Source organism: Sesamum indicum, linkage group LG1 (assembly GCF_000512975.1).
Source record: "Sesamum indicum cultivar Zhongzhi No. 13 linkage group LG1, S_indicum_v1.0, whole genome shotgun sequence".
Classification (NCBI taxonomy): Eukaryota; Viridiplantae; Streptophyta; class Magnoliopsida; order Lamiales; family Pedaliaceae; genus Sesamum; species Sesamum indicum.
The window spans coordinates 955,864-980,540 of NC_026145.1; the positions used below are offsets into that span (position 1 = coordinate 955,864).

Genomic DNA, 24,677 nt, shown 5'->3' on the forward strand with positions numbered 1-24,677 from the left:
TTTATGGGGGTGCAAAGTGAAATTAACACAAATAAAACGTCCCCCAAACACTCAACAGAGACAAAAGAAGGAAGGGTTTAAGACTGTATAACTGTAAAATACAAGAGTTGAGCAAACCAAATGGCGAATCCCAAGCAAGCATCGATTCGGCCATGGTTTCTCGAACTCGTTCCTCTCTTGGTTGTTCTTCTCATTGTCGCTCACGTCCTCGCTTTGGTCTGCATCTAACATCTGAGATCAGAAGAGATTTTAATCAATTTTGGGCCTCTCGTGTTAATGTGAATTGGTTTTTGCATCGTGTAGGTTTACTGGATTTACAGATTGGCAACTGATAAGCAGCCACAAAGAAGTAAAAGACACTAGACGAAGGAAGCAGTAGAATCGGTTCAATTTGCGGAAATAGGAGGTACGAGGAATTGGATGCGGTATTTGTTTCCACCGTTGGATTATTGCTGCATATTTGTATCTATTTAGTTTCTTCTGGAATCAGTTTGTGTATTGGTCCTTCAACGTTTTATGTTGTGTTGTGATTTGTTCATTGATTTGCTGCGTGCTTTTCTTAAGCTGAGCTGGGATTTCCCATAGTTTGATTATAGGTTGTTAGAGTTGGATGGTTAGTGAAAGCTGAGCGTTAAAGGGAAAAGAGAAAGAACATCAAATGGGGTATGATTTGAAATCTCTGACCAAATGCAATCGTATATTACTTTTGTGTACATGAGTTTGATTATAGCTTGAGTTGGAATATTGTTTATCGATCTCCTTAATCTGTAGAACTAGCTTTTAAATAATTCGCTTCTACCTTATCTAAGATATAGAATGTTGTTAAAGCATCTTGGACATTCAGGCTATCTGCTATTGCACTGGGAATTATGGGAGAGAATTGTGGAGAGAGTTAGAACTGTAAAGCAGCTCAAATCCTTACTTGGCCATGTTTGAAGGCTGTTTAGCTGGTTTCTGGCCGTGTTTCCTTGGTTCATTTATTATGTCTTCCCATCATGATCATTGAAACTGGACTGACATTATGATCACCTTCTTATGTCTCAGGCAATTCTTTGCTGATATGTTCATGTTTAGTGAGGTGTCATGCATGTTCACCTGGAGGAGGTTGTGTTCACTCCTTTTCAAAGGCATTGCTTTTTGAGGATTCAAGTGTGGTGTATCGATGAATGTGGAACAAAATTTTATCTGTTCTTGGTAGCTGTAATGATTGTAACAGTTCTGTAAATGCTAAAAAAAACATTCTGAAAATAGGTTTTGTCATGTGAAATACTTATATTTGAATGTGCCAGGAGTTGAGCAAAAGCACTACATATTCTATGCGTACCCCTGTATCTGTAACTGATATTTCAACCTGGTTCCGTCTTAACATGACTTGTTCTTCAGAAAATGTCTACGGCAGATCCCTCCACGAGAAGTGAAAATAAACCTTTTACTGATGCATATCAATTGACATGAGAGCTTAAATTTTGTTGCCTCACGTATGGATATATTCATTTCTATGATATCATGGCAATAGGATACTTGTATAGCTTTCAACTCCACTTTTGTTCATGGTCTAGTAAGATCAGTATTTCTGCCTTATTTGATCCTACCAAATGCTTTTATCTCATATATATCAATTTTCTAGACAGTCTTTTACTCCTAGAAAATATGATCTTATCAGAGACAAGTATGCTGATGTATTCTATGTTGGAGTGTGTTTGCCCACAGCTACTCAATATTTGTGCAGTCCATGGAGAAGCCTGTCTTTCGTGGTTATTTTGATGTTTGAGATTTGGCAGTTACAGCCATATGATGTTTATTCTGTTGGCTGAGGACTTTATTTCTATTGATTCTTACTCTTATGCTTGACTGCACTATAACGAACGCACTGGTCACGATTAGGCTGATAATCCTTCTTTGCCATGTAATTAGGTCGCTGCTGGGATAATTAGAAACTGCTGTTTGAAATTGACTGTTGGAGAAGATGGTCATTTGTTCACTCAGCTGCATCATTCCTAGACTTGAGAAAGTGATGAGACATCCATTTGTGGTTCAGACAACTTGCCCTTAGAAGTGTTGAGGATAATAGGTGTTGTTTGGCTTCATCACAGCTCTGATAGCGTATGTCATGTTGTCATGGTTGTGATGATGTGTGTGTGGTTAACTGACTTAGATTGGTTGGCAAGAAAAATTTACTCGTTTAAAATTGGGCTGTGACCAAGGATGAACTATTATCTGGCTATCGGGATACAGTTCCTCTTTGTCTCCCTAAAAAGTCTTAACAGGCAGCAGATCTTAAGAGAGCGGAGATCTCACAGTGTTGGGTCTGGTATTGGAAAATATATTAGCAAGTTCTAGAAAAACTTCTCCAAGTTTTCTGAGGGAGAAGGCCCTTCAAACATTGGATGGATAATATTAAATCGATAACTCAAATGACCTAGGTACGCAATTACTTAATGGTAATAGAATTCCAAAAGGAAGTAAGAAGTGTAACTGGGAGAAGACTTGAGAGAAGCCTCTACCTGCGCCCGATATATTGTCCAATATATGAGGTATATAAACTTGGATGGTCATGGATTGAATCATTGAAAGCTAGCTTGATTCTATTCCTCAGGTAGGTCTCTGTGGGAGATTTTATGCATCTTATATTATGTGGTTTTCTTCCCTTCTAGTGACAGATCCTCTATATTTTCTTAGAAGAATATGTCATTTGTAGCATTTAATCTCTTTTACTTGTAACTACAAGAATTCAGAAAAAATGGAGGGATGAAAAAGGAGACTGGTTACGTGTTGTGCTTGAACGTGAAGTTGATAATCTTGGACCTACAAATCAGGTTAGGTTTTTGGCACATGATCCCGAGGTCCACATTTACCTCCAAAACGTAACCGACACGATAGTTAAATTTATACTACACTTAAATGTTTTGCTTTGTGCATCGGATGCACATATGATCGTCACATATCCCTTATTTATGTGTATATGTATTATCTGAAAAATAGGTTTAGTATATATGGTTGGTAGGGACAAAATAACTTACAAGGGAGAAGAAGTGTCCTCGTTGCCGTCTAGGGAACTTATAGCCTTTCACAGGAAAATATGGTTTTTTGATACTTGTATAAGATTTTGGGTGAAATGAACATGTGTTTAGATTAATTAATAATATTATATTTTATATTGAATGATCATATCAAGTCAATATATTTTTAATAATCATATGCATAAATAGATTTTTTTTTCTTTTTTAATTACTGTTCTACAAACTGAAAACTGGAAAACAAATAGGCTGTTAGGATCATGAAGAAGTGCTGCGGTTTCTTCCCCGGGGAACTTATTGGACAAAAAGATTGTGTTTCTTAGTGGAGGAAACATGGTATAGAACAATTGAAGGGATACAACATAACATGGTTATGCATTTTGGGCATAAAATGTCACGGGTTCAAATTTTGTAATCTATACTTATTATTGCTCGTAATGAGAAATTATAGGGATGGATTTAGGTTGGTACATTACATTGTTAGAATGTCAAATAATAGAAAACACAAGTGTAAAATTTGGGAATACCGGATTCTAAATAATTTCATTTTATCATTTATTAATATAGGAATTTAACGGTTTTATTAATTTAATTTCATTTTCAACAATCATAAAGAATACATCAACAGAAATTTAACGGTTTTATTAATAGCGTTAAGTTAGTTGAATCTATTTAGTAAATTTTAAATATTAGGAAGATATTTACAGCACCGGATATGGCAAGTATAATTAGCCCTTTTCTTTATTTAGAGGATATTGTGCAGTGAAACCATTAAGTAGGAACAATCTCCACGCGCTTTTGTAATGAAATTATAACAAGGAGATAATTACTAGCAGTTGAGCAAAATGAATAAAGTACGCGACCCAAGATACAAATAGTCCAAAGAAATTGTGTTGTTTTGTAATTATTAAGAACCCAGGGGCAAATGTATAAAATTTTTCGGGCCTCTCCTCATTTAACCGAGAAACCCACTGCCCCACCCGCTCGCGCGCTCTCTCTCTCTCTCTCTCTCTCTCTCTCTCTCTCCTCTCTCTCTCTCTCTCTCTCTCTCTCTCTCTCTCCAGAGTGGTCTGTTACCTGACGGTTGGGGTTCATATAGCCGTCGGGGAGAGAGAGAAAATCTACATATACGAAAAATGTGTCCCACAAAACACAAGCAAAAGCACCATCACTCCGCCGCCGCTATTGCCATTGAGGACTGGAGAGAAGAAGTAATCAACGGCGGATCCTTGAAACATGTGGACCTCCACACTGGATCCAATGGCTGGGCGTCGCCGCCGGGGGAAATATTTTCCCTCCGTGGACCTGATTACTTGACAGGAAAGGCCAAAATTCCTTCCGGTGATTGGTTACTCAATCCGGCTGGGGTTGATTGGCTCCGATCCAACGCTAAACTCGATCATGTCCTCGCCCGGCCTGACAACCGCGTCATGAACGCATTGCGCAGGTCGAAAAATGCCAAGACATTCCTTGTCGCGATAAATCTTCAGGTCCCCGGCCGCGATCATTACTCTGCGGTGTTTTATTTTTCCAGCAAAATAGACGAGCCGATTAATTCGAATCCTTTGCTCTATCAATTCATCAATGGATCGGATGCGTTTCGCAATAGCCGGCTCAAGCTGGTGAATAATATCGTTAAAGGACCTTGGATTGTAAAAAGGGCGGTGGGGAATTATTCCGCGTGTCTACTGGGCAAGACGTTGAATTGCCACTATCATCGGGGACCCAATTATCTGGAAATTGATGTTGATATTAGCAGCTCTGCCATAGCTAACGCCATTTTGCGGCTGACTTTAGGGTGTACGTCGGCTGTGATTGTAGATATGGGGTTTTTGGTGGAAGCACAGACGGAGGACGAGTTGCCGGAGAAGTTGTTTGGTGCGGTGAGAATTTCCCAAATGGAGCTGAGTTCTGCCACGGTTGTTGATAGCGGCACTCCGTCAAATAAGGTTTTACCGATCAACAGTGGCGGTGAAAGTGAAAATGAGGATGATGAATAGTGGAGATTTCATAAGAGATTTTTTTTTTCGTTTTTTAATTGAGGTACGTTTCTGAAATTTCATTTTGATGATGACGGCGAAAAGTTGGTGGAATCCTTGTGCAAGGAAAAGTGATGGGTGTAGATAGTTACTGTTGGCATCAAAGTTAAATTAATTAACTTTTCTTTCTTTTTTTCCTCTTTTTTTTTTTTTTTTGGATTTCCACTTTTGGTGGTGAATTTTTTGTATTCTGCTACGTGCTAGATCATTCATTGCCAGCAGAAGAAGAATCAATAACCCAAGGTATATCTTCAAGTTAGAAGAACTAGAAGATGATAATGATTTCTTATTGCAATGTTAGTATTTCATAAATAAAAGCAGTTGTTGACACGGAAAAGCTAGCATTTCCTCAAGTTATGTTTGATATTGATCATTGGTGGCTGCCTTGACATTGTTGTATGGCGTGGATTTAATTAACGCTTGTAGCATGCTTTGTTGTTACTTGCCATTATGTCACGGCTCAAATCTCTTTACAGTAATGGTTGGAAAAAGAAGTCAGTATTAGGTTGAGGGATTTTAGTTCTATTGACATGCTGTGGCACGGACTCTTCATATACAATTTAATTTGGACATATTACAGTGGGTAATTTCTATTATTGCCCCTCCCTTATCTTCTCTTTCTGGAAGAAACAAAAAGAAAGAATGGAATTTTTCGGTTTCACCTGCTGCCTTTCTTTTGGAGCAAACATGTGCTCGAATTTTGATATGATTGATTATAGAAAAGTTTTGTGCCGTCTTGTACCTTTACTTGTTAATTATAAAGAGAAGATGTGTATGATTGATTATAGAAAAGTTTTCTCGCGCCTTGTACCTTTACTTGTTAATCATACAAGACCATATGTGTATGCACCGACATGTATTTATGAAGTAAATATTTTTAAAGGGTGTGATTTTTGGGATCAACCACACATTAGAACACCAAGTCCTAGGACATGTATTTTACCAAGTATGGATTAATCTAAGTCTTGGTTATGTTGGTTAATTGTGGTCCGTATTGATGGTTTCTTTGATGCAGTCTCAAGTTTCATATTATCAAATTCAATTGTAATGAAGAAAGAGGAAGAACCAGAGGTATGTGGGTAAAGTTCTTTATAGCATATCCTCAGTGCATGGGTGGCCAAATAAAGTAAGGGAGTCAAGAATTGTATTATTCTTATTTATTTTGTAGCTGTAGCTGTAGTTGTAGTTGGTTGGGTAGAGAGATTTCTGCGTTGGATTCTTCTTTCTTGAGCTGTGACTGCTTTTCTGGTATTTGGATGTGAGTTGTGAGAGATGATAGGGATATTATTGGCTGCATGTGGTTGAGGGTTGTGCACAACTGTATGTATAGGGATATTATTGGTTGCCAGGAATCGTATGCATCACTCTTTCTCTTTCCTTCTCATAAGCTGTTGATGTTACAAAAAATGTATATTTTAATATCTTGTCCAGGAAGTACATTTTGGTCAAGAGACTGACATGAAAATCCCCCCTTCAATGTGTACCGATCTTTTTGTTTATTTAGTTTTTCCAGGCGTCATATCTATATCCTGAGGACCGTGTACATGTCTTTGTTTATTTCACCTATCTGTATTTTTTGAGTTAAAGTGGAACTGAAACTACTCGTTAGCTGCAGCCCTTTTTGCACTCACATACAAAGAGAAAGAGGCAATTCCCACTTACCTAGTTCTCGGCAGCTTAATTAGAAGGTTGGAATCCTTTGCTTTCTGTGTGGTAGAAGAAATCAAGAAAGTGGCCCTATTGTTTCTTAACCCCAAAGTTTGTACTGATTCCATGGTGGTATGCTCTTACCTACATTTTTGAACCAAAGAAATAATGTTGCAACTAATTATCTTGAACTTATTTATGAGACATCAGTTTTAATTACCAGGTTGAAACATTATTTGATAATAATACTGTCAAGTACATGTTAAATATATGTTTACACAATAATTTAGATTTTTTAAGGGCTAAGTTTATGTGAATAATAATGGTTGACCAGCCAATGAAGTTCTTAGTTGGGGAAACCAAAGCCCCATGACCGTAGAAGTCGTGGACTCGAACTCCACATTATGCATGGAATGTTGTTTCTACTGCATAGTAGGTGTTATTTCTACTGTAAATCTGTAATAGTAGGTATTGAGTATATTTAGTTTATTCGATATCATTAATCAAACTGTGATTGTTGTAATAATTTTTTTTAAATATTGATATCGGACATAAATGATTCATCGCTCTCATTTCCAAAAAATAATAATAAGAATAATAATGGTTGACCATATTTTTTGGCCACCTTTATCAGCTTAGCCCCGATGTACAGTGAATATTGAGCTTGGCCCAGTCAGAAAAGGGGAGAAGAAGGGCCTTTTGCATGATTTGATTGGTCTTTTTGATTATATAACTGAATCATGCTTCATGGTCAAGAGGAAACGACCCATCTCATCAGATGAATGATGGGATTGATAATATTGATTTATGAAGAAATTTTAGGCGATTAAAGCACTGTATGTTGTACAAAATAGCAAGTTACTTCTGTTTGAAATCAATAAAATTCTCTTCATTCTGTCCTCATTCAACCAATTTAAAGATTCTTCTTGCAAACCGGACACTGGAAGTCCAGTCCTCAAAATGTTTACTATGGATGGGATCATTTTCTACGGCAGAAAGAAAAAACGATAAAAATACGGAATTTCCAATCCGGATGAGGTCAAGAGAATCTGGATGGACATGGTTCGGTAGATGCTATGTCAGATCCACAATACATCATATAGGTGGATGCTAGACACAGACCCCAGTTTTTAAAACTGAGGGTTATGTATTAATCATTAGCATACTCAATGCAAACGACAGTGTAGTGCCTATTTAACCAGTCGCAATAAGACTTTGCTTCCATTCTTGGAGCAAGGGGTGGTATCTTAACAGTGCATCTCAATTGCATATTTAATGGCAAAGTTCATATATATATATATATATATATATACCTGAAATGACATCAAACTTTGTAGAACATAGTGGTGTTTCCTACTTACGACCATCAACCACAAGCCTGTATATGCTATCACTATACATTTGCCTGCAAATCTCTTAGCCATTTCAGTTCACATTTTCTTAACTGATCCCTTTTCCCCTTCAGTCTAACTTATTCTTACATTATAAACTAGGTAAGTGAAATGCATGTATCAGTTCTGAGTACCAATTTCTCACACCATTTTACTTACTTACATCCTGCAGGGCCAAATCCTAGGTTCCCTCTGCCAACATCGTACACCACCTCCAATGTCTTCTGCTGAGTGTTCCCGAAGATGGCCACATCATCGGCATTGTTATTTCCTGCAAAAGCGAGGCATACGCGTGATGTACTAACGGCCAGGAGTATTCCTGATGGAGCCAGATCAACTTTCACACTGCCACCGAACGTGAAAGATATAGTCGGAATGGTAATAGTAGTTAAACCGCTCAAGTCATAGCAAGTGTCCAATATCGAGTAGGCTGGTGCAGTCTTGTACTTCACCATCTGCTTCCTGAACTCTGCGCTCATTGTGCTGTAGGCCGCGGGCGGGAGCCGTGTTATGACCGTGCCAGAGTCGATTATGCTGCCAGCAGTTGTGAAAACAGATTGACTGATTGGTAGTTGGCGTCCGCCCACGCTTATTGACAGAATATCGATGAAGTAGAACGACGTCCCCTGTGAGCTAGCAAAGGGGGTGAACTTAACATTTCTTGAAACTCCACTTTTGCCTAGTGTCAAGTGCCCTGTTGAGCTTGAAGTTGATGGGAGGCAGTAGGAGAAGTATTTGCCATACTTGGGTGCAGTTTGGGATATTATTGATAGACTGTTTCTGCCAAGGCCTAGTAGCCCTGCTGTGTTGCCAAACAGCCCTTGGTTGTTTTGGCCACAGCCAAATAGAAAGTTTGGGAACACCTCAGTTGCTGTTATGGTAAGTTTATCCTTGCTAAAGAACCCTACTGAGAAGGACTGATCACCGTATTGTATCCCATAGACGCACGTCGTGGAGGAGCAGCCCGGCTTGTTGCCTGTGGCGCCTGAGAGCTGAGAGCATTGAGGTGAGTTGCAGGATATATTGGAGTATGACGCCGAGGCAGAAGGGTTGAAAATGGGATCTTGTTGTTGGTAGCATGATCTAGCACAAGGTTCGCACTGAGTCCAAGTTAGGTCACTGCCTGTGTCAAATATGAGCGATAGCGTTTTTGTTGGGGTCCCAAGGCCAACAGTCACGATGTAGTTTCCCGAGCCAAGTGACCGGCCCGATTGCACTGGGAGGTTGGCTTTTTTGTCCTTGAGCTTGTTTGGGTTCGAGTTAGTATTCTTGATTTTGACTTTGCTTGAGTCTGATTTGACTTGAGCTTGGATTGAATCGACCCTAGATTGATCATGGGAAAGGACCTCACTCACGGATGGTGTAGTGATGGTGGCGTCCGTGTCTTGACCTAGTTGAGAACATGGACCATGCCGATGGAAAACTTCCAAGGTTGATTGCCTCTTGCTGGAACCTGATTCATGTTTGATCATTTAGGGCAACATAAATGAGCATGAAAAAGATGTTTAGACATGAAATGAAATTTGATTAATACCAAGAATCTTGTTGATGATGATTAAGGATTCCTTGGTACTGTGTCAAGGACTCTACTCTTGTCTTGTCCTTCACATGTCTACAATTTTTCATGCCTAGATCCAATGTTCTCATGAGTTTGAAAGATATTTCTTTCTTTAGAAATAGGTAATTCTTACTTCTTTTTTTCCCCCTGAATTTCATGAAACTGTATCCTCAAATATGGCTTACACTTCACCTCAAAATCCTTCAACTACAAGACACACAGAAAACACACACTCAAAGACACCACATGCACTACAAGACAACACTCCCCCACCCCAGAATCAACTTGTTTATTGTTTCTTCTTGCAATGAAGCAAAGCAAAAAGTTCATTGTCAAAAACAGCTGTGTTGCACTTTGAGAATGTCTCTTACACCAATACTCTAAAAGAGCTGCTACCATTAATTATTGCCACCCAAAAAGCTAAAAATATTACTCATACTGTTGAATATGAATCATAAACTTTCCCAAATTCAATGGTTTCATTTTACTTTTAATCTTGGCCAAAAAAGGGAATTTCTAGTCCCGCAAGATTTGCACATTTTCAGTTACTTTTATTTTTTATATAGAAAATTTTTAAAATTATAAGATAAATTTAACAAAATAAATTTGTATAAGATCAAAATTGTCCCTTCCCCATATTTATAGGATTAAAATTGTAATTTTTTGATCTTAAGTGACCCGTATCTTTTATACTATGAATTTTTTTTGAAAAAAAATTGTATTAAACGATGTAGGACGTTCGAAACCGATTAGAATTATTAATTCATATGTGATATTATTATAATTTATTTTTTCAAGAAAAAAAGAAGGTAATGATTGAGGGAAATAATTGAAAAGAGAGAGAGGAGTTGATGTAAGGGAATAATATAAAAGAATTAGATAAGCTTCTTGTTGAAGAAATCTTGCAATATTGGACACCACTAAAATTATCTAAGTCTAAGGAATAAATTAAAGACATGTGAAATGAGTTTGTTTGAAATGTGTGATATCACAACAGTTGTCTTCACACACTGTTGTGATCTCATTCAGATAAGACCTCAAGAAATCACCTCTTCATAAATTTCAGCAATTTACCAAATTAGAAGAAACTACAACCCACCAAATACTTCCTCTTTTTCTTTTCTTTACCTCATAATTAAAATGTATTAATTAATTATAAGGAATATATATATATATATATATATATGAAAAATTACTATAACAGAGTACTGAAACAACACTCTCATCAGTGATATAACTTTTCTAAAATCTAACTCACTGTGACTGCACCATCCATATATACATATATATATATCATAGACTGTCTGAAAAATTGACACACATACATGAATGTAATAAAAGAAAAAATGCATTGCAATAAATGAGAAAATGCATGATGAAGAAAATTACCTGTGGATGGAGTGGTATTAGTGCTGCAGACAGAAGCTGGGAAGAGAGAGTTGATTTGAAGAGTATGGTAATGGGTTTGAATAATGTGTTTGGAGGTGGGGTGAAGATGTTGATCATCAGCATCTGCACCCACAAGAGAAGAAGACGACAGCAACCACAAGTTGATGATGATAAGGGAGAAGGGATGATGATTATGTTTACGACTATTATTATTTTTCAGAGTAGTCGCCATTGATCAATCACTCCACTCTCTCTTTTCTTCTTCTGCTTATTCTCTGGATTCTGGGCTTCTCCTTCTTGCATGCCAACCATCACCATTCACCACATATATATACACACACATTGAGATAGCTAGAGAGAGAGAGAGAGATAGTGTTGTTTTCAAAAGTCCATGTCACCCCACTATCCCTAATTTATTTCTTTTGCCTTGTATTGGAAATTAAATAATAGGATAATTACACTCCCATTCCTTAAAATTTAGTGTAATTATATATAAATTTCGTGTGGTTTGTGAAGTTATATCTAGTATTTTTTAAGTTTGCTTCCGCCTAATAATTAAGTTCCTCTGTTAATCAAAATTCACCAAATTTACTAATATTAATAAAATAATTTGAAAAAAAGTTATACTTACCTCGAATTGATTTAATTACTTACTTGTTGTATGTCAAATAAATTTTTTTATAATTAAACTATTCTCATACATCTTTAGCGTTAATGCATGTGAGGAGGTATGTTTTTTCGTTATAAGACTAGTTTAATTCGAAAAAAATAATTTGACCTACAATAAATAAGTAATAAGTCAATCGAGTGTAAGTATCAATTTTTATTTAGTTTTTCTGTTAATATCAACAAATTTAGTGAATTTTGACTGATATGGGACTTATTTGTTAAACGAAAACAAACCTTAAAAGTATTAAATGTAATTTTTCAAACATCAGGAGAGGAGAGCATAATTATCCCATAAATATACGTCACTGAAAGAACCACATTCAATCTATGTATGTGTATAATCTAAATCTTATATTATATTTAATTAATTATATAGAATACAAAATGAATAGTTGATCAAATTAATTGATAAAATATATCAAATTTTAATTTATATGAACAAAAAACAATTGATATAAGTACTAATTCATTAAAACAAATGGTTATTTATGAAAAAAATAAGTTTATGTAAGAGTGTTTTAATTAATCTACGTTTTGTCTGTCAAAAATAATTTTTTTTAAGATTTTCAGTCTTAATATATATAATATAAATTGGGAGGGAACTTATTTAATTTATTTATGAAATTTGAGGAAATTTGTGTTACAATTTAGCAATTGAAATAAGAGTTTAAGGTTCAAATTCTTTGAATAATTAATCACTTATGGTTTCTGAAATATATTTTTATTCGTGATGATGATTGGAGTTGAAGTCACTGAATTTTTATTCAAAAAAAGAAAAAAAGAGTTTCAAATTGAAATTAATTCCATCAAAATTTGAGTTTATTGTAATTTATGTGTAACGATAACGAGATCGTATCTAATAATTATTTTTAATAGTAATTGTTAGTAAACTATTAAATAATCATTATTTAATAATTTAAAAAAATCATATAGAGTATTATTTCAAAAAATAAAAATAAAAATAAAAAAGGGTGGAGGTTGGTGAAGTTCCACATGTAGACAAGAAAGGTTATCATATGATCAATATTCCAACTCAAAAACTCATCTCATGTGCCCAATTTGTCATCCTACAAACCTAACAATTATTATCAAATATGACAAAATTAGGACCAATTTTTTAGTAACTCTCAATTTCATAAAACTTATGTGCACCCATCCTTTGTATGGTCCTAATTATCTTTTTTTTTTTTCTTCAATTATATAATGTTATGGCTATAAAGAACACTTGTAATTAATTGTTGGAATTTTGTACTAATAATTGATTCCTTTTATATGATAAGTGGATAATAATTAGGGGATTTAAGTGGAATGAAAAATATATAATATTCTAAGTAGAATTAATGAATTTTTTTTATATGCTCGACAATACAAAATGTCATACTAAAGTAACAGTCAATATAACATACCAATATATATAAATATATATAATTAGAATAATGTATATCAAAAGAAAGCCCTCGTGGCAATAGAGTTTTAGGACATCAATCTTTATCAACAACGAAATACTTTGATGTAATTAATGAAATATGTCACAATTTAGGCAAACAAAATGAGATATCCATTTTGTATGGCATATTTGAGGCAAAAAATGAGATGGGGTTGGATGATCATGATCAAGCTTTCATAGTAAAGAATAAAGGGATGTTTGATGTACATTTATTTATTTATTTATGTATATATATATATATATATTTGGGGAGGTTGGGGGGGTTCTTAAAATGAGAAAGAAGTCAAATAAAGAGTGGAAAAGAAAGACCTTATCTAATTGGTCACAAGTGAAATTGGGTGAGTGGTACCCTCCAATTTCCATTTCATAAATTTGGACCACTTTTTCTTCTTAGTGGAAAAATACCCACCCTTTTTTATTTATTCTTTTCCTTTGTACATTATACCACGTATTATAATTACAAAATTCAATACACAATATATTAATATTTTATAAAAAGTAAATAAAGACTATTAAATATAAATTTAATAGCTCAACCTCAGTAGACAAGAATTATTGATATTCCACACCCACTTATAAGCAGCATAATTGTAGGACAGTAGTGGTTGACTAATGGAAGACTTGGAGCAATTCCTCACATTTCTTCCCATTTCCATTTCCACCAACTTAAGTTTAGTAATGTAGTTTGTGTCGGTGAGTATAGGTTTCATCAGTATTGCGTCTATTTGTCAAATACACTCTTTATTATTACCAACAAAAATTGAACAATAGGAAGAGTGAAAAGAGGAAAAGAAGGGATTAGCTCTTGCTGAGTCGCCCTTCATATTATTATTTCTCATATAAAATAAGACTAACACTCACATAATGTGAGACAAAAAGCCGCATGTCCAGTTGAAGTCGAACTCGTTAGAACCTATTTTTTCCACAAGAATCTTAGTGAATACTATAATTTTATTCAACATAATTGTCTTTTGGGGCAAATTAGCTGTACTATCTACTCAATAATTGAAGGGTGGAATACCCTTTTAATAGTTGGACTTGGATGGTATCCCACAATTACTCATATTAATCATCAACAAGTGAGTTTTATTACACACACACACAGATAACATATGTATATGATGAGTGTGTTTGGAATCTTGGTAGGGTGTAGGACCGATTCCTTTGTTGGTGTAAGAAACGCTGGATTCACAAAATTAAAATAGAATTGTGCCTTTCTTGTAGCCCACATTGCCTATGCATTGCTCACCTGTGCTTTGCTGTTGTTAAAGATAGGCCCAGCACCGTCACCTCCATGTCACATCTGCTGCATATTGCATCACCTGTTTCATTTCATACCACATATCCTGTAAAAGGGGGTGTGATAAAATTCTCAAGTCATTCGGCATTAAAAGCACTGGGTGCAGCATGTAATACAATGGTGAGCGCATCTCTGCTCGACTGATAACCCTGCCGTAGCAATAATTTCCATTGTAAGAAACTTAAGAAACATAGTAGCAAGAACATCATCAGCTGGGGACAAATCAATTCAAGTTGTATTTTCATTCGTGTCCTGGTCCTGATAAATAAGAAGGCAAAACAAGCATGTTAGCTATTCTAAAGAAGGTAATATTGAGAACAAGCTCGCCATTCGTATTGGGTGACTCATAATAAATATGGGCAGAACAAACAATTATCTGCTGATCTAACTATACAGCATATGCTTTCACCTCATTTAACACCTTCAAAATTTGAGCCATTTCTTCTCTTTCTCTTTTCTAGCAACTGCATTTGATGTGGATGCATGAGCCTCCTCAGCATCAGCCAGTGCTTTTCGAGTTTCATTGAGCTTCCTAAGAGCAGCCTCGTATACCACCTTCTCTTTCCTGTTCCGGTTCGCCATTTCTTCCAGTTTTTCCATTTGCAACTTCAAGTTCTTTATCTCGTCTTCATAAGCAAGCAGAGCTCGCCTGTCCTCTTTCTTTGCCTCCCCATTTGCCTTACTCTGCTGCTTTTTTGTCGAGCTGCTGTTTAGGATTTGTCCGTGCATAGCAAGCTGGGTGTTAATCAGAGAGAAAACATCTTTTGATTCCTCTTCCTCTTCAGCAGCCCTAGCTGCTGCTGCTAACTTCTTATCACGTTTCCTCTTGCCACCCCTAGTACGTTTCTTTAACCGAGCCTCCTTATTTTCTTCCTTTTCAAGAGTTTTGACAGCATGATCAAGAGATTGCTTTGGTGGAAGAACCCTCACAGAAATAGGGTCCAGCATTCCCTGTCCAGATGCACCCAAACCCATTCCTTCACGGTAACCCATATTTGCCATCATCTTGGAAGCAATACCTCGCGTGTGGTTCTCCCACTTGGCAAAAATGGCAGTTTCTGTCTGGACGCCTCTCTGCAAGGTTGTGCTTTCTAAAAATCCCAACCCTTGCGGGCTGTCATTTTCATAGTCGCTAGAATCAGATTCCTCATAGCTCATGTCAGACTCTTCTTCATCACTCATCTGGGCATATTCAGACAAAGTAATAGCTTCAGTTCCCAGCTTTGCTGAATTTCCATCATCTCGAAAAACTACCTCACAGATTCTGAGTTCCTCATCCCATGATTCTAGCTCAGCTTCCCGCCAGATGCCAGACTTAGAGTCCGAGCAGGCCCAGATACTGGAACCCACCAGTGATTGCTCCCATGTCGTAGGAATATACTTCTTCAACGAAGATAGTGGGATGTCAATTCCTGAAAACAATAGAGAATTGACAGAACTTAGTATGTAACTATTTCTATGCAGGCAATTAAACCTTGAAAACAGGAACATTGGGATGAGAAAAACAACTATGGGCATAAATGTATTTGATTGACCACATGGAGATGGTTGAAGAGAAAGGTGAAGTCATTTATCGTGTCTCTGAAAGCCTAAATATTTAGATGGGTTAAAGTCTCAAAATAGACAAATTTATTCGTTGCTCTCCGAGCAGCTGCGATAACACCAAGAAGATGCCCCATTATCTCACATGATGCATCAATACAACAAGAGAGACACGAATATGAGGATCTAGAGAAACCATCTCAAAGGTCTATTTTCCAAAATCGTTATGCTTGGAAACATACCATGTGATAAGCGGCAATTACTACCAAACCGACAACGTTGCTGTTGAAAGAACTTGCACATCTGCACTAGGTTGGTCTAGCATTAGTGAGAGTATCTTACTAAAACCAGCTTACATGTAAAAATCAAAGAGACGGAAGATTAAACACACCAAGCCATAAGGATACTGGGATGCACAAGTTGCTTCTGAGGTTCATAGCTAAAACAGAAAAAAGGTATATAGCTAACTAAGTATTTGGAGCGCCATTGCAGTTGCTGCAATTCTAATAGGTAGCACAGGGACTAGAATAGTTGGAAAATCAGTTTCTTGATTCAGTCGCAACTATCATAGGGACAATATATTCCCAGAAGTTTTGAAGTTCAATTGTCAATATTTCAAAATTATCTGACCAACCACAATTAAGATATCAGTTTAAGATCTACATGTACCGAGAGAGAAAGAGTTGATATATAGTTTAAACACAGTTAGGAAGCTGACTGGGAATTCACCAAAGAACCACACTAGATTAGCTTGTCCTGGTAACTCAACAAGTCTTGAACTGCATCATCAAATAGCAAACTAGTTTCAAGAGATCGATATCAAACACTGGAATATTAACAGAAATACACATTTCTCACCAACATTGCTACATCACCTACCTACAGTGGAACTATTTTCCCTGGTCAAAGATATACCACATATTTCACCCAAAATTACCAAAGAAGAAATATAAAACTTATCTCCTCCCAGAATCAGTTGTAGATCATCTAGCATGACAACAAGATGGAAATAGAAAGAGAAAAACGCAGAATAGACTTGCATCGATTAAAAGATGGACTGCAGGTGCAGAAAGAAACGAGGAAGAGTAATGAAATGAAGAAGAGTAAGAAGTAATTAACCCACCAACATGCTTTCAGATGTTGGAGTAAGGAAAGATATCTTTGCAGATTCAGAACCTTCCAACCCAACAATGAGGCCATTATACCACCGTCCATCAGTATGACGGAATCTACATTTTGATCCAACAGAGTAACTTTCATCCACCAGCAGTTTAGCTTCAACATCTGTTGGATCCAGAGGCTCCACCTTGACATCATCAGAACTCAGTGAAGCTTGCAGAACAGAGTCAGCCTCTCGTAGCAACCTTGCTCTTTTCAGCTGAAAAAGCCCCTCCTCAGCATCTTTGATGGCCTGAACAAGCTCGACATGAACCTACACAGCACATAACATACATCATGTTGAAGGAGATATTGAAGCATAAAAATGATAATCAGCACTGTAAAATAGTCTTATTTTTTGGAGAAAGCAGCATGCCTCTCAGAAAAATTCCGTGACTAAAAAGAGTTACATTTTTTGTTAATTCACATTGCCAAATTAGATTTATGTAAGCAAAATGCGTTTTCAGCTTTAGGTGGCTTCCTATCTTCTCACAGTAGAAACCGAGTATTTATTATAAAATTAGTAAATATTATTCGCATATTATTTATATCACACTGAAGCAGCCAAAGTAAATTTTTAGAAAGATGCTCGTCACTTCTCAACAATAACCTTATAAATGACTGGATACTGCACATATACACTGTATGGGGGAACAATAAATTCTAGGTTTTATAATTATAAAAAGCGGATTGCATCACCATGTAAGCAATGGTAAAATGTCAAAGGAAATACTTAAGCTTCAAAGATCAATAATGAATTTTCCACAAAATCCTAATCACTACTCTACATGAACCGAGAATCAGAAACATTTACAAAAGTCAGGGTGTTGCACGGTTATAGTGATTAAAATCACGAATTGAGCTGCATCAAAATATACCAATGTCACCACAAACAAAGTAAGCGCAATAATTTAGGCTTCACCTAGAGTTCCCCTTTAGCAAAGATTAGAAATTAATAAACAACCCAATCAAATTGAAGAATTGAGACTCCCACACAAATGTCTGATGGTCAAATTCGTTAATAAATCATCAAAAATACCCATAAAAAATTAAATCAACAAACTCACAATGAAGAGACAACCATATGCATGTATAGTTTAACGTGACGTACAGAAAGAAGTTCGGGGTTGGAGGGGTCGGAGGAGAGGGCATCCAAGACGGCTGCGAGAGATTCCTTCTGTTCGTTAAGCTGGAAGTGGAGCTGCTCTTCCACAACCCTCTCTTCGTCTTCATCCGCCATAGCCACAACTAACCACTGTGTGTGTATGTGTGAGAGAAGAGGCGAGCGCGAGAGAAAGAACTAGAAGCGTTTTTTTTGGGGTTAGATGTGCAGAAGTTTCGCGATTTTACGCCTCGACCCGCTTCATCTCTTTCTTTTCAGACATGTTCAATAAATTGTTAGTTTATAAAATTAGGTGGGCTGTTTTGTTTTTAAGATTATTGTCTCGTTAAAATTTATTAAATTTGTTGATATCAATAAAAATAATAATAAAAATTTATATTTATTTAAATTAATTTATTACATGTTAAACAAATCTCCCTTAACAAAAATATTCATATTGCTTAGTTATATGTCAATTGCGATAAATATAAATTTTCATTCAATTTGTTTGCCGATATGAGTGAATATTGTCTAACAGAGTGATTTAATTATTAAATAGAGAAAATGTCAGGGTACGAGACGTAATTTTTTAAATCATAGAAAATTTACATGTAATTATATTAAATCTCATATGAGGACAATGTAATTATTCCAAATAGATTACAACTACCTCTGCGGAGGTTTGACATAATTACAAATACTTCTTCGTTGTTTAAGAATTACAAATATCCCCCGATTTAAATGTTCGTCTAACAACAAGCCCATTTCGTTATCGCTCCGAAAGATTCTCATCCAATTTTTGTAGTAAACTAACCAAAATATATTTTTGAATTATAAATTATAATTTTAAATACTATTTAGAATTTTTTAAAATATTTTTCTAGACTAATATTCTCTAAAGATTATTCATTCTACCAACCCTCAAACTTTTTTTAAAAAAAAATCAATAAGAGTAAAGTAGTAATATCTACTTCACCGTTTAGAGGTTACATAATTATTTTTCGTTTGGAAGAGTATTTGTAATTTTTTAGGCGACGAAGAAATATGATTATTTTGAACCTTAATTCATTAGACACATTTATAACATTTGCAAAAAGTAAATAATATCTAGATAATTAAATCTAATTGTGTCCATGTAATTTGTGGGATCCGAACAACTATACGTGTTACTACAATTACAAAAAGTGTTAAATGCACTTTTCACCACTAAACTATGAATTATTGCATTTATACCTCTAAATTATAAAACGTAGCAAAATAGCTCCTCATGATATACACTATTTTTTTATGACAAAAATGCACTTAATTATTTACACACCTCTAAAATATATCTATTACTATCATTCTCCTAAATATAATTTGAATTAATATAAATTTTTTTATTTAAAATAAACACTACCCCAGATGTATAATTTTTATACTGAGTATAGTTACTGTATAAACTCCATAAATTTACAATGTTTATATTTTTTATACAACTGGTAAAAAATTACATAATTTTTGTTGTGTTGTTATATATATCGATCTTTTTTAAAACATAAATTATCAATACAAATTTAATTTAGAATATTACACCAAATATATATATTGTAAAATATGAAAATCTATAATATAAATATATAATATTCTAATTTTCTTAAGTGATACATTTTTATTATGTGGACATGTAATTGAATAAAAATTTATAAGTTATATAACATACTCTTTTCTATAATATTATATGCATTATGTATTGACATATATTTATATGTAATTTTTAACATAATTTATTTATTTTGTAAAATATATTTGCATATATCGAGCTTATAAATATTTTTGTTGTTCCAAAATTTATAAAAAATTATAAATTATAAATATTATTTTAAATATAAAATATGTGTAAAATTTTAAATCACTAAAAATAGTTTGGGGGAGATATTTTAATAAAATATATTTTAGAAAGTAGCATAAAAAACGTATATAGGTAAGTAAGAAGGACATTTTTATTTTATAAATGCCAAATTATTTTGTCAGGGGTGTATTTATTACCTTTTCATACTTTAGGGAATGGGTCAAAATACATAATTTTGGGAGTGCAAAGTGTATTTAATCCCCTTACAAAAATATCCTCAAAATATTGAGAAATTCCTAAATAAATTAATATGTGTACGTTCTTTTATTCGGATCGTGTTCAGAGCTCTTTTTGCTATATATAAAATATAAATAGATCTTTGATATCACTAAGAGTATGTTTGGTTGGGGAGAAAATTCAGAGTATAAAAAAAATGAAAGTAAAAAAGAATGTATAAGATAGTTAATATTTTGATTAGACAAAAAGACGTAGAAAAAGTAAAACTCGTTATATATAAAACTCAGTCGGAATCCAATTTTGTTGCCATCCAAAATTAAACGAAAAAGTGAAATATAAAACCAAAAGATAAAAAAACGTATTCTGTTGTCTATATATGTATACATTTAAATTTTCATCAATTATTTTTTTCTTTCCGCTGATAACACCGCACATAATAGCTAAAGAAAAGATAACAAATCATTGAAAAGCTACTGCACCGAAATCAACGATAAATATTTTTGTTCTTGTTTGATAAATATTTTTACTAATAAAGTTTTTAAATTTTCATATACTAAAATTATATTAGTATAATATTAATTAATTTAATTTTTAATTATAAAGAGAAAAATTATTTAATAAAATAATAAAAAAAATAATTCTTTTATTTCAATCTATTTTTCTCATACCAAACAAATAAAAATATTTGATATTTATTCATCTTCCAATCATACTAAACAATTTGAAAAAAAACTATTATCTTTTCAATTCCCCTCCTCTTCCATAACAAACAATTTGAAGAAAAACTATTATCTTTTCACTTTCCCTCCTCTTTGATTTTCTTTTTTCTGTCGTTTGAACCAAACCAACTCCATATTTATGTTAAATACTAATATGAATAATCCGACCAACATAAAGTGGGTATTAATTTAGATACAACATAAGAAACCCCATAGTCAAACAATGACCTAACACCACAGAGTCCAGTGTTACAAGGTCAGTCGATACCAAGAAACTTAAATCAAAGATCGGTGATGAGTTCGAATTCCCCCCCCCCCCCCGGGGGGGGGGGGGGGAAAGAAATGGAAATAACTGCATTTTTACAGCCTCTCATGGAATCTGTGGTCACTCTCTGCTCCTGCTTGAAAACAATTAAGTATTTTGTTCCAAATTAATGAAAGAAATTACGAAACTGTAGTTCCTTTACAGTAATAACAGGCAAAACGCAAATAATGGTTATACTGCCTGTATACATATAAGGCGTGTATATTGCTAGCACGACCACTTTTGTGACGATCAAAAACCGATTCCAAAATTGAGAACATGGAATTCAGCTTCAAAAGAGCAACTTGGATAGGCCTGTTAAGTTGCGTAATCAGAACTTTGATGCTCCTACTTGGGAACGGGAGGCTCTCCCAGCCACTTTGCACGATAACCGGTTCCCTTGCAGTCTGAACAGCATGCAGAACCCTAAAAGAGTCCAGAGAAGCTTATATGACACGCTACAACTTGATATTGAGACAGTAGGTTTCATAATAATATCACCAAATGTATAATTTTCGGAGACGCCCCTAAGGTTGAGGCATATTATAAAGAAACAAATCAAATGTAAAAAGCCACACTAATATCCTTACATGCATGTTTTACATTACAGATTCCCTCCAGCCCTCTGATTGTCAAGGAGGAATTTGTAATACAGAACATGACAGGGGCATCGGTGTTTTCAAAATCATGGTGTTCTTGTATAATATGATGCCTAAACTTCAAGGGTTGCTAGTATAATGATCACAAGTCAAAATAATGTATGCCGTAAAGGTCTATCAATATCCTCAATGGTAGTTTACCTTTCCTGCACAAATAACACAAGTAGTGTTTCTGGAAGGGACTTGGCACAACATGTTATCACCAAGAATGAAGAAACCAGTTCCGGTGCACCATTTGCATTCAACGTGCCCCTTTGAGTCGCATGACGAACAAGCAACAGGACTTGGTTGCTGCATTTGTACGGAAATAATTGATGTCAAACGAAGAAAGCAGTCTTCCACACAGTCATGCCCACAGTTTATATGGGAATAATCATAGTGACCCCTGAGAGGTACTAGATGGGAATAATCATAGTGACCCACAGACCTCCTTGAATTTCGGAATTACATCGACCTCAGGGGTGCTAGATGTAATTTTTTTAAGTCTGACCAGGTCTGATTGTAATCAGAACAAAACTCACTGTAATTTTTCCTTTTATATATTATGGGCAAAGTATGATGCATCAAGAGTTTCCATAAGAGCTGAAAGTTGTAAACAAAAGATGCTCCTGCAAACATGTGGCTTAGTCAAGAATGCTGCAGTGTCTTTGGAGAAACACAGTTTAACTATATATTCAGATGAATACGCCAACACATCCAAATCTATTACTGAATTTCTTGGAGAAACACCATATGAGGTATCATCTAAAAGCTTCAGGAAAGATGTTTAACAGTTTTTAGTTCAGCTGGCTAACAATAGATCTCCATGAAGCCGAGAAACAAAAAGATGCAAATCTAAGCAATAAAGCTAAGAAACTCCTCCTAATTCAATAACATGTCTATGCAAAACCAGTGGACTTTGCTATATATTCATATCCTAGGTCAAGGATTTCCTTTCCCCGTATTCTGCATGATTATCATGTTCTTTACACCAATGTCATTCTCTGTTAGAACATTTGGATTCACAACTGAGCATGGATTCAAACAAATTCCTAATATTCAACGATTCAAAATCTTGCCTCAACCTTATCATAACTCCGATGATTTCATATAGTCTTTACTTAAACAAATGCATATACCCTCTTCACTGCACTAGAAACCAAAGACAACACCATAAATGAGAAACTTGGGAATCGTAGCAACACAGCACCAAACAAGCAACAATCAAATGTTTAAACAAAGACAACCGAAAACCACATAAAGCAAATGAAGCGAGCAAATCCACATGTCAAGGCCCTATCAATCATGATACAAAACCATTCAAGGCAAATGAACTATGGTAATTCCACATCCATAGGATGTGACTCAACAGCAAAACTCCAAAATTCATATTCAACTACCAAAACTAATAGTTAACCACAAATCCCTTACCAAATCATCACAATATGGATATGAAATACTCGACAATCAAAAAATCCCCATTATTAGCCACCAAGAACTAGGATGAAGAATGAACTTCTCCAACACCCCCATTGCGCAATTCGAAGAAACCCCTTCAATTTTCATTTCCTTTAATCAAAACGAAAGAAATTAACCACAAACTCAATCCTTACTAAAACCACTACAATCTCTCCAACACTAAACCTGAAACTCATCGAATAATTAGCATAGAAAAATGTACCTGAGAAATCAACCACGCACGCTCCATGCGGTGGACGAAATTCGAGCTCCCATGAGACTCCACCGTCGAAGCCCTTACACCAGCCCTCTTCGGCCTCATCAATTCCATCCTTTTCGGCGATATCACAAATTTCACCGGATTTAAGTTAACAGGTCTACGACAAAAACAACAACTACTCGACATATCCTAGTTTCTTTCCTTAAATCTTTTCCAGACTCAACGAACTCCACAGAGAAGAAGGGTTCCTGATTTTTCAATGGAACACGATGTAATAAGAACAAGAAGAGATATTTCTATAGACTTTTGGCTCGTTACAACTATATTTTTTGCGGGAATTTCGTAGTTTGTGTAGTAATTATGACAAATTATTGTGGCGCAAACTGTTCTGCTGAAACTTCCGTCGCGTTTACGGGGAAGAAGAGAAGATAAACAAGTCTGACGCTGACCTGACCGTCGCGGGCCTGCTCGCAATCTGGCCCTTTTGGGCCCTTCCAAGTGGATTGGGCTACAATGAATAGATTAGGCTGGATGAGAGTTGTAGTTCAATGCATAAGATTTTGATCTATTCTCAGGAATAATTCAATGATTCGGACATAAAACTTTTCTTTAATACATTATATGAATGATAGATCAATTAAAAAGATAAACTTAAATTTTCAAGATTTACGAAACTTGAGTGTTTTGCCGGAAGGGATAATTTTAGTTTTGGTAGGACGGGAGCCGATAAGAAAAGAATTTATCGATTGAACCTTTTTCACAACATCGATTTTTGTTAATAAAATCAGTTTAAAGACAAACATGAAGCGTTTATGAAATAAGATTTCGCTCTCTGAAAAAATGATAACAAATTTTTTAAGAAAAAGTATATTATATTTTTTGTTCTATAACTTTAACTTATTAGTACTTTTAGTCTTGTAACTTACTCTATTTACACGTTTAGTTCTTTTTATAACGAATTTGTTGTGAACATCTGACATTTGGTCATTTTTTTGGCAATTTTAGTCCTGT

The 24,677-nt window shown here is 35.1% G+C and overlaps 4 protein-coding genes and 1 long non-coding RNA gene across 12 annotated transcripts; 2 read left to right on the forward strand and 3 right to left on the reverse strand.

Annotated features, from left to right (window-relative positions):
* LOC105163192 lies at positions 36-2,749 on the forward strand. Of its 6 annotated transcripts, none has more exons than XR_847892.2 (4): positions 37-216; positions 304-406; positions 586-663; positions 1,045-1,450. It is a non-coding gene; the product is annotated as an uncharacterized LOC105163192 (long non-coding RNA). The 6 variants fall into 6 exon arrangements; XR_847895.2 differs by having other exon boundaries at positions 597-663; XR_002288098.1 differs by lacking the exon at positions 1,045-1,450 and adding an exon at positions 1,915-2,730 and having other exon boundaries at positions 57-216.
* LOC105163332 (protein ENHANCED DISEASE RESISTANCE 2-like) lies at positions 4,036-8,261 on the forward strand. The gene is made up of 2 exons (XM_011081679.2): positions 4,036-5,299; positions 6,072-8,261. The coding sequence occupies exon 1, from the start codon at positions 4,154-4,156 to the stop codon at positions 5,015-5,017; it is 864 nt and encodes a 287-aa protein (XP_011079981.1). The 5' UTR covers positions 4,036-4,153; the 3' UTR covers positions 5,018-5,299; positions 6,072-8,261.
* LOC105163422 (aspartyl protease family protein At5g10770-like) lies at positions 8,034-11,353 on the reverse strand. Its single transcript, XM_011081790.2, has 2 exons — positions 11,042-11,353; positions 8,034-9,547 (listed from the first exon to the last, which is right to left on the reverse strand). The coding sequence occupies exons 1-2, from the start codon at positions 11,271-11,273 to the stop codon at positions 8,250-8,252; spliced, it is 1,530 nt and encodes a 509-aa protein (XP_011080092.1). The 5' UTR covers positions 11,274-11,353; the 3' UTR covers positions 8,034-8,249.
* On the reverse strand, positions 14,118-18,525 carry LOC105163504 (zinc finger CCCH domain-containing protein 18). 3 transcript variants are annotated; one of them, XM_011081992.2, is made up of 5 exons: positions 18,269-18,525; positions 17,123-17,431; positions 16,242-16,302; positions 14,867-15,869; positions 14,118-14,715 (listed from the first exon to the last, which is right to left on the reverse strand). In XM_011081992.2, the coding sequence occupies exons 1-4, from the start codon at positions 18,395-18,397 to the stop codon at positions 14,881-14,883; spliced, it is 1,488 nt and encodes a 495-aa protein (XP_011080294.1). In that variant the 5' UTR covers positions 18,398-18,525; the 3' UTR covers positions 14,118-14,715; positions 14,867-14,880. The 3 variants fall into 3 exon arrangements, with proteins under 3 accessions (XP_011080294.1, XP_011080367.1, XP_011080213.1); XM_011082065.2 differs by having other exon boundaries at positions 14,652-15,639; positions 15,712-15,869; XM_011081911.2 differs by having other exon boundaries at positions 14,652-15,869; positions 18,269-18,524.
* On the reverse strand, positions 21,263-24,155 carry LOC105163702. Its single transcript, XM_011082178.2, has 3 exons — positions 23,670-24,155; positions 22,151-22,300; positions 21,263-21,776 (listed from the first exon to the last, which is right to left on the reverse strand). Exons 1-3 carry the CDS (start codon positions 23,850-23,852, stop codon positions 21,699-21,701), a joined length of 411 nt encoding a protein of 136 aa, XP_011080480.1. The 5' UTR covers positions 23,853-24,155; the 3' UTR covers positions 21,263-21,698.

Coding starts and splice junctions, on each gene's coding strand:
- LOC105163332 (XM_011081679.2), top strand. CDS start 4,154: ATGTGTCCCACAAAACACAAGCAAAAGCACCATCACTCCGCCGCCGCT.
- LOC105163702 (XM_011082178.2), bottom strand. CDS start 23,852: ATGTCGAGTAGTTGTTGTTTTTGTCGTAGACCTGTTAACTTAAATCCG. Junction 22,301..23,669: donor GTGCGTGGTTGATTTCTCAG/GTACATTTTTCT, acceptor GTACAAATGCAG/CAACCAAGTCCTGTTGCTTG. Junction 21,777..22,150: donor GTGTTATTTGTGCAGGAAAG/GTAAACTACCAT, acceptor GGACTCTTTTAG/GGTTCTGCATGCTGTTCAGA.
- LOC105163422 (XM_011081790.2), bottom strand. CDS start 11,273: ATGGCGACTACTCTGAAAAATAATAATAGTCGTAAACATAATCATCAT. Junction 9,548..11,041: donor TAATACCACTCCATCCACAG/GTAATTTTCTTC, acceptor AACATGAATCAG/GTTCCAGCAAGAGGCAATCA.
- LOC105163504 (XM_011081992.2), bottom strand. CDS start 18,397: ATGGCGGATGAAGACGAAGAGAGGGTTGTGGAAGAGCAGCTCCACTTC. Junction 17,432..18,268: donor CCAACCCCGAACTTCTTTCT/GTACGTCACGTT, acceptor TGTGCTGTGTAG/GTTCATGTCGAGCTTGTTCA. Junction 15,870..16,241: donor TAATTGCCGCTTATCACATG/GTATGTTTCCAA, acceptor TATTGTTTTCAG/GAATTGACATCCCACTATCT.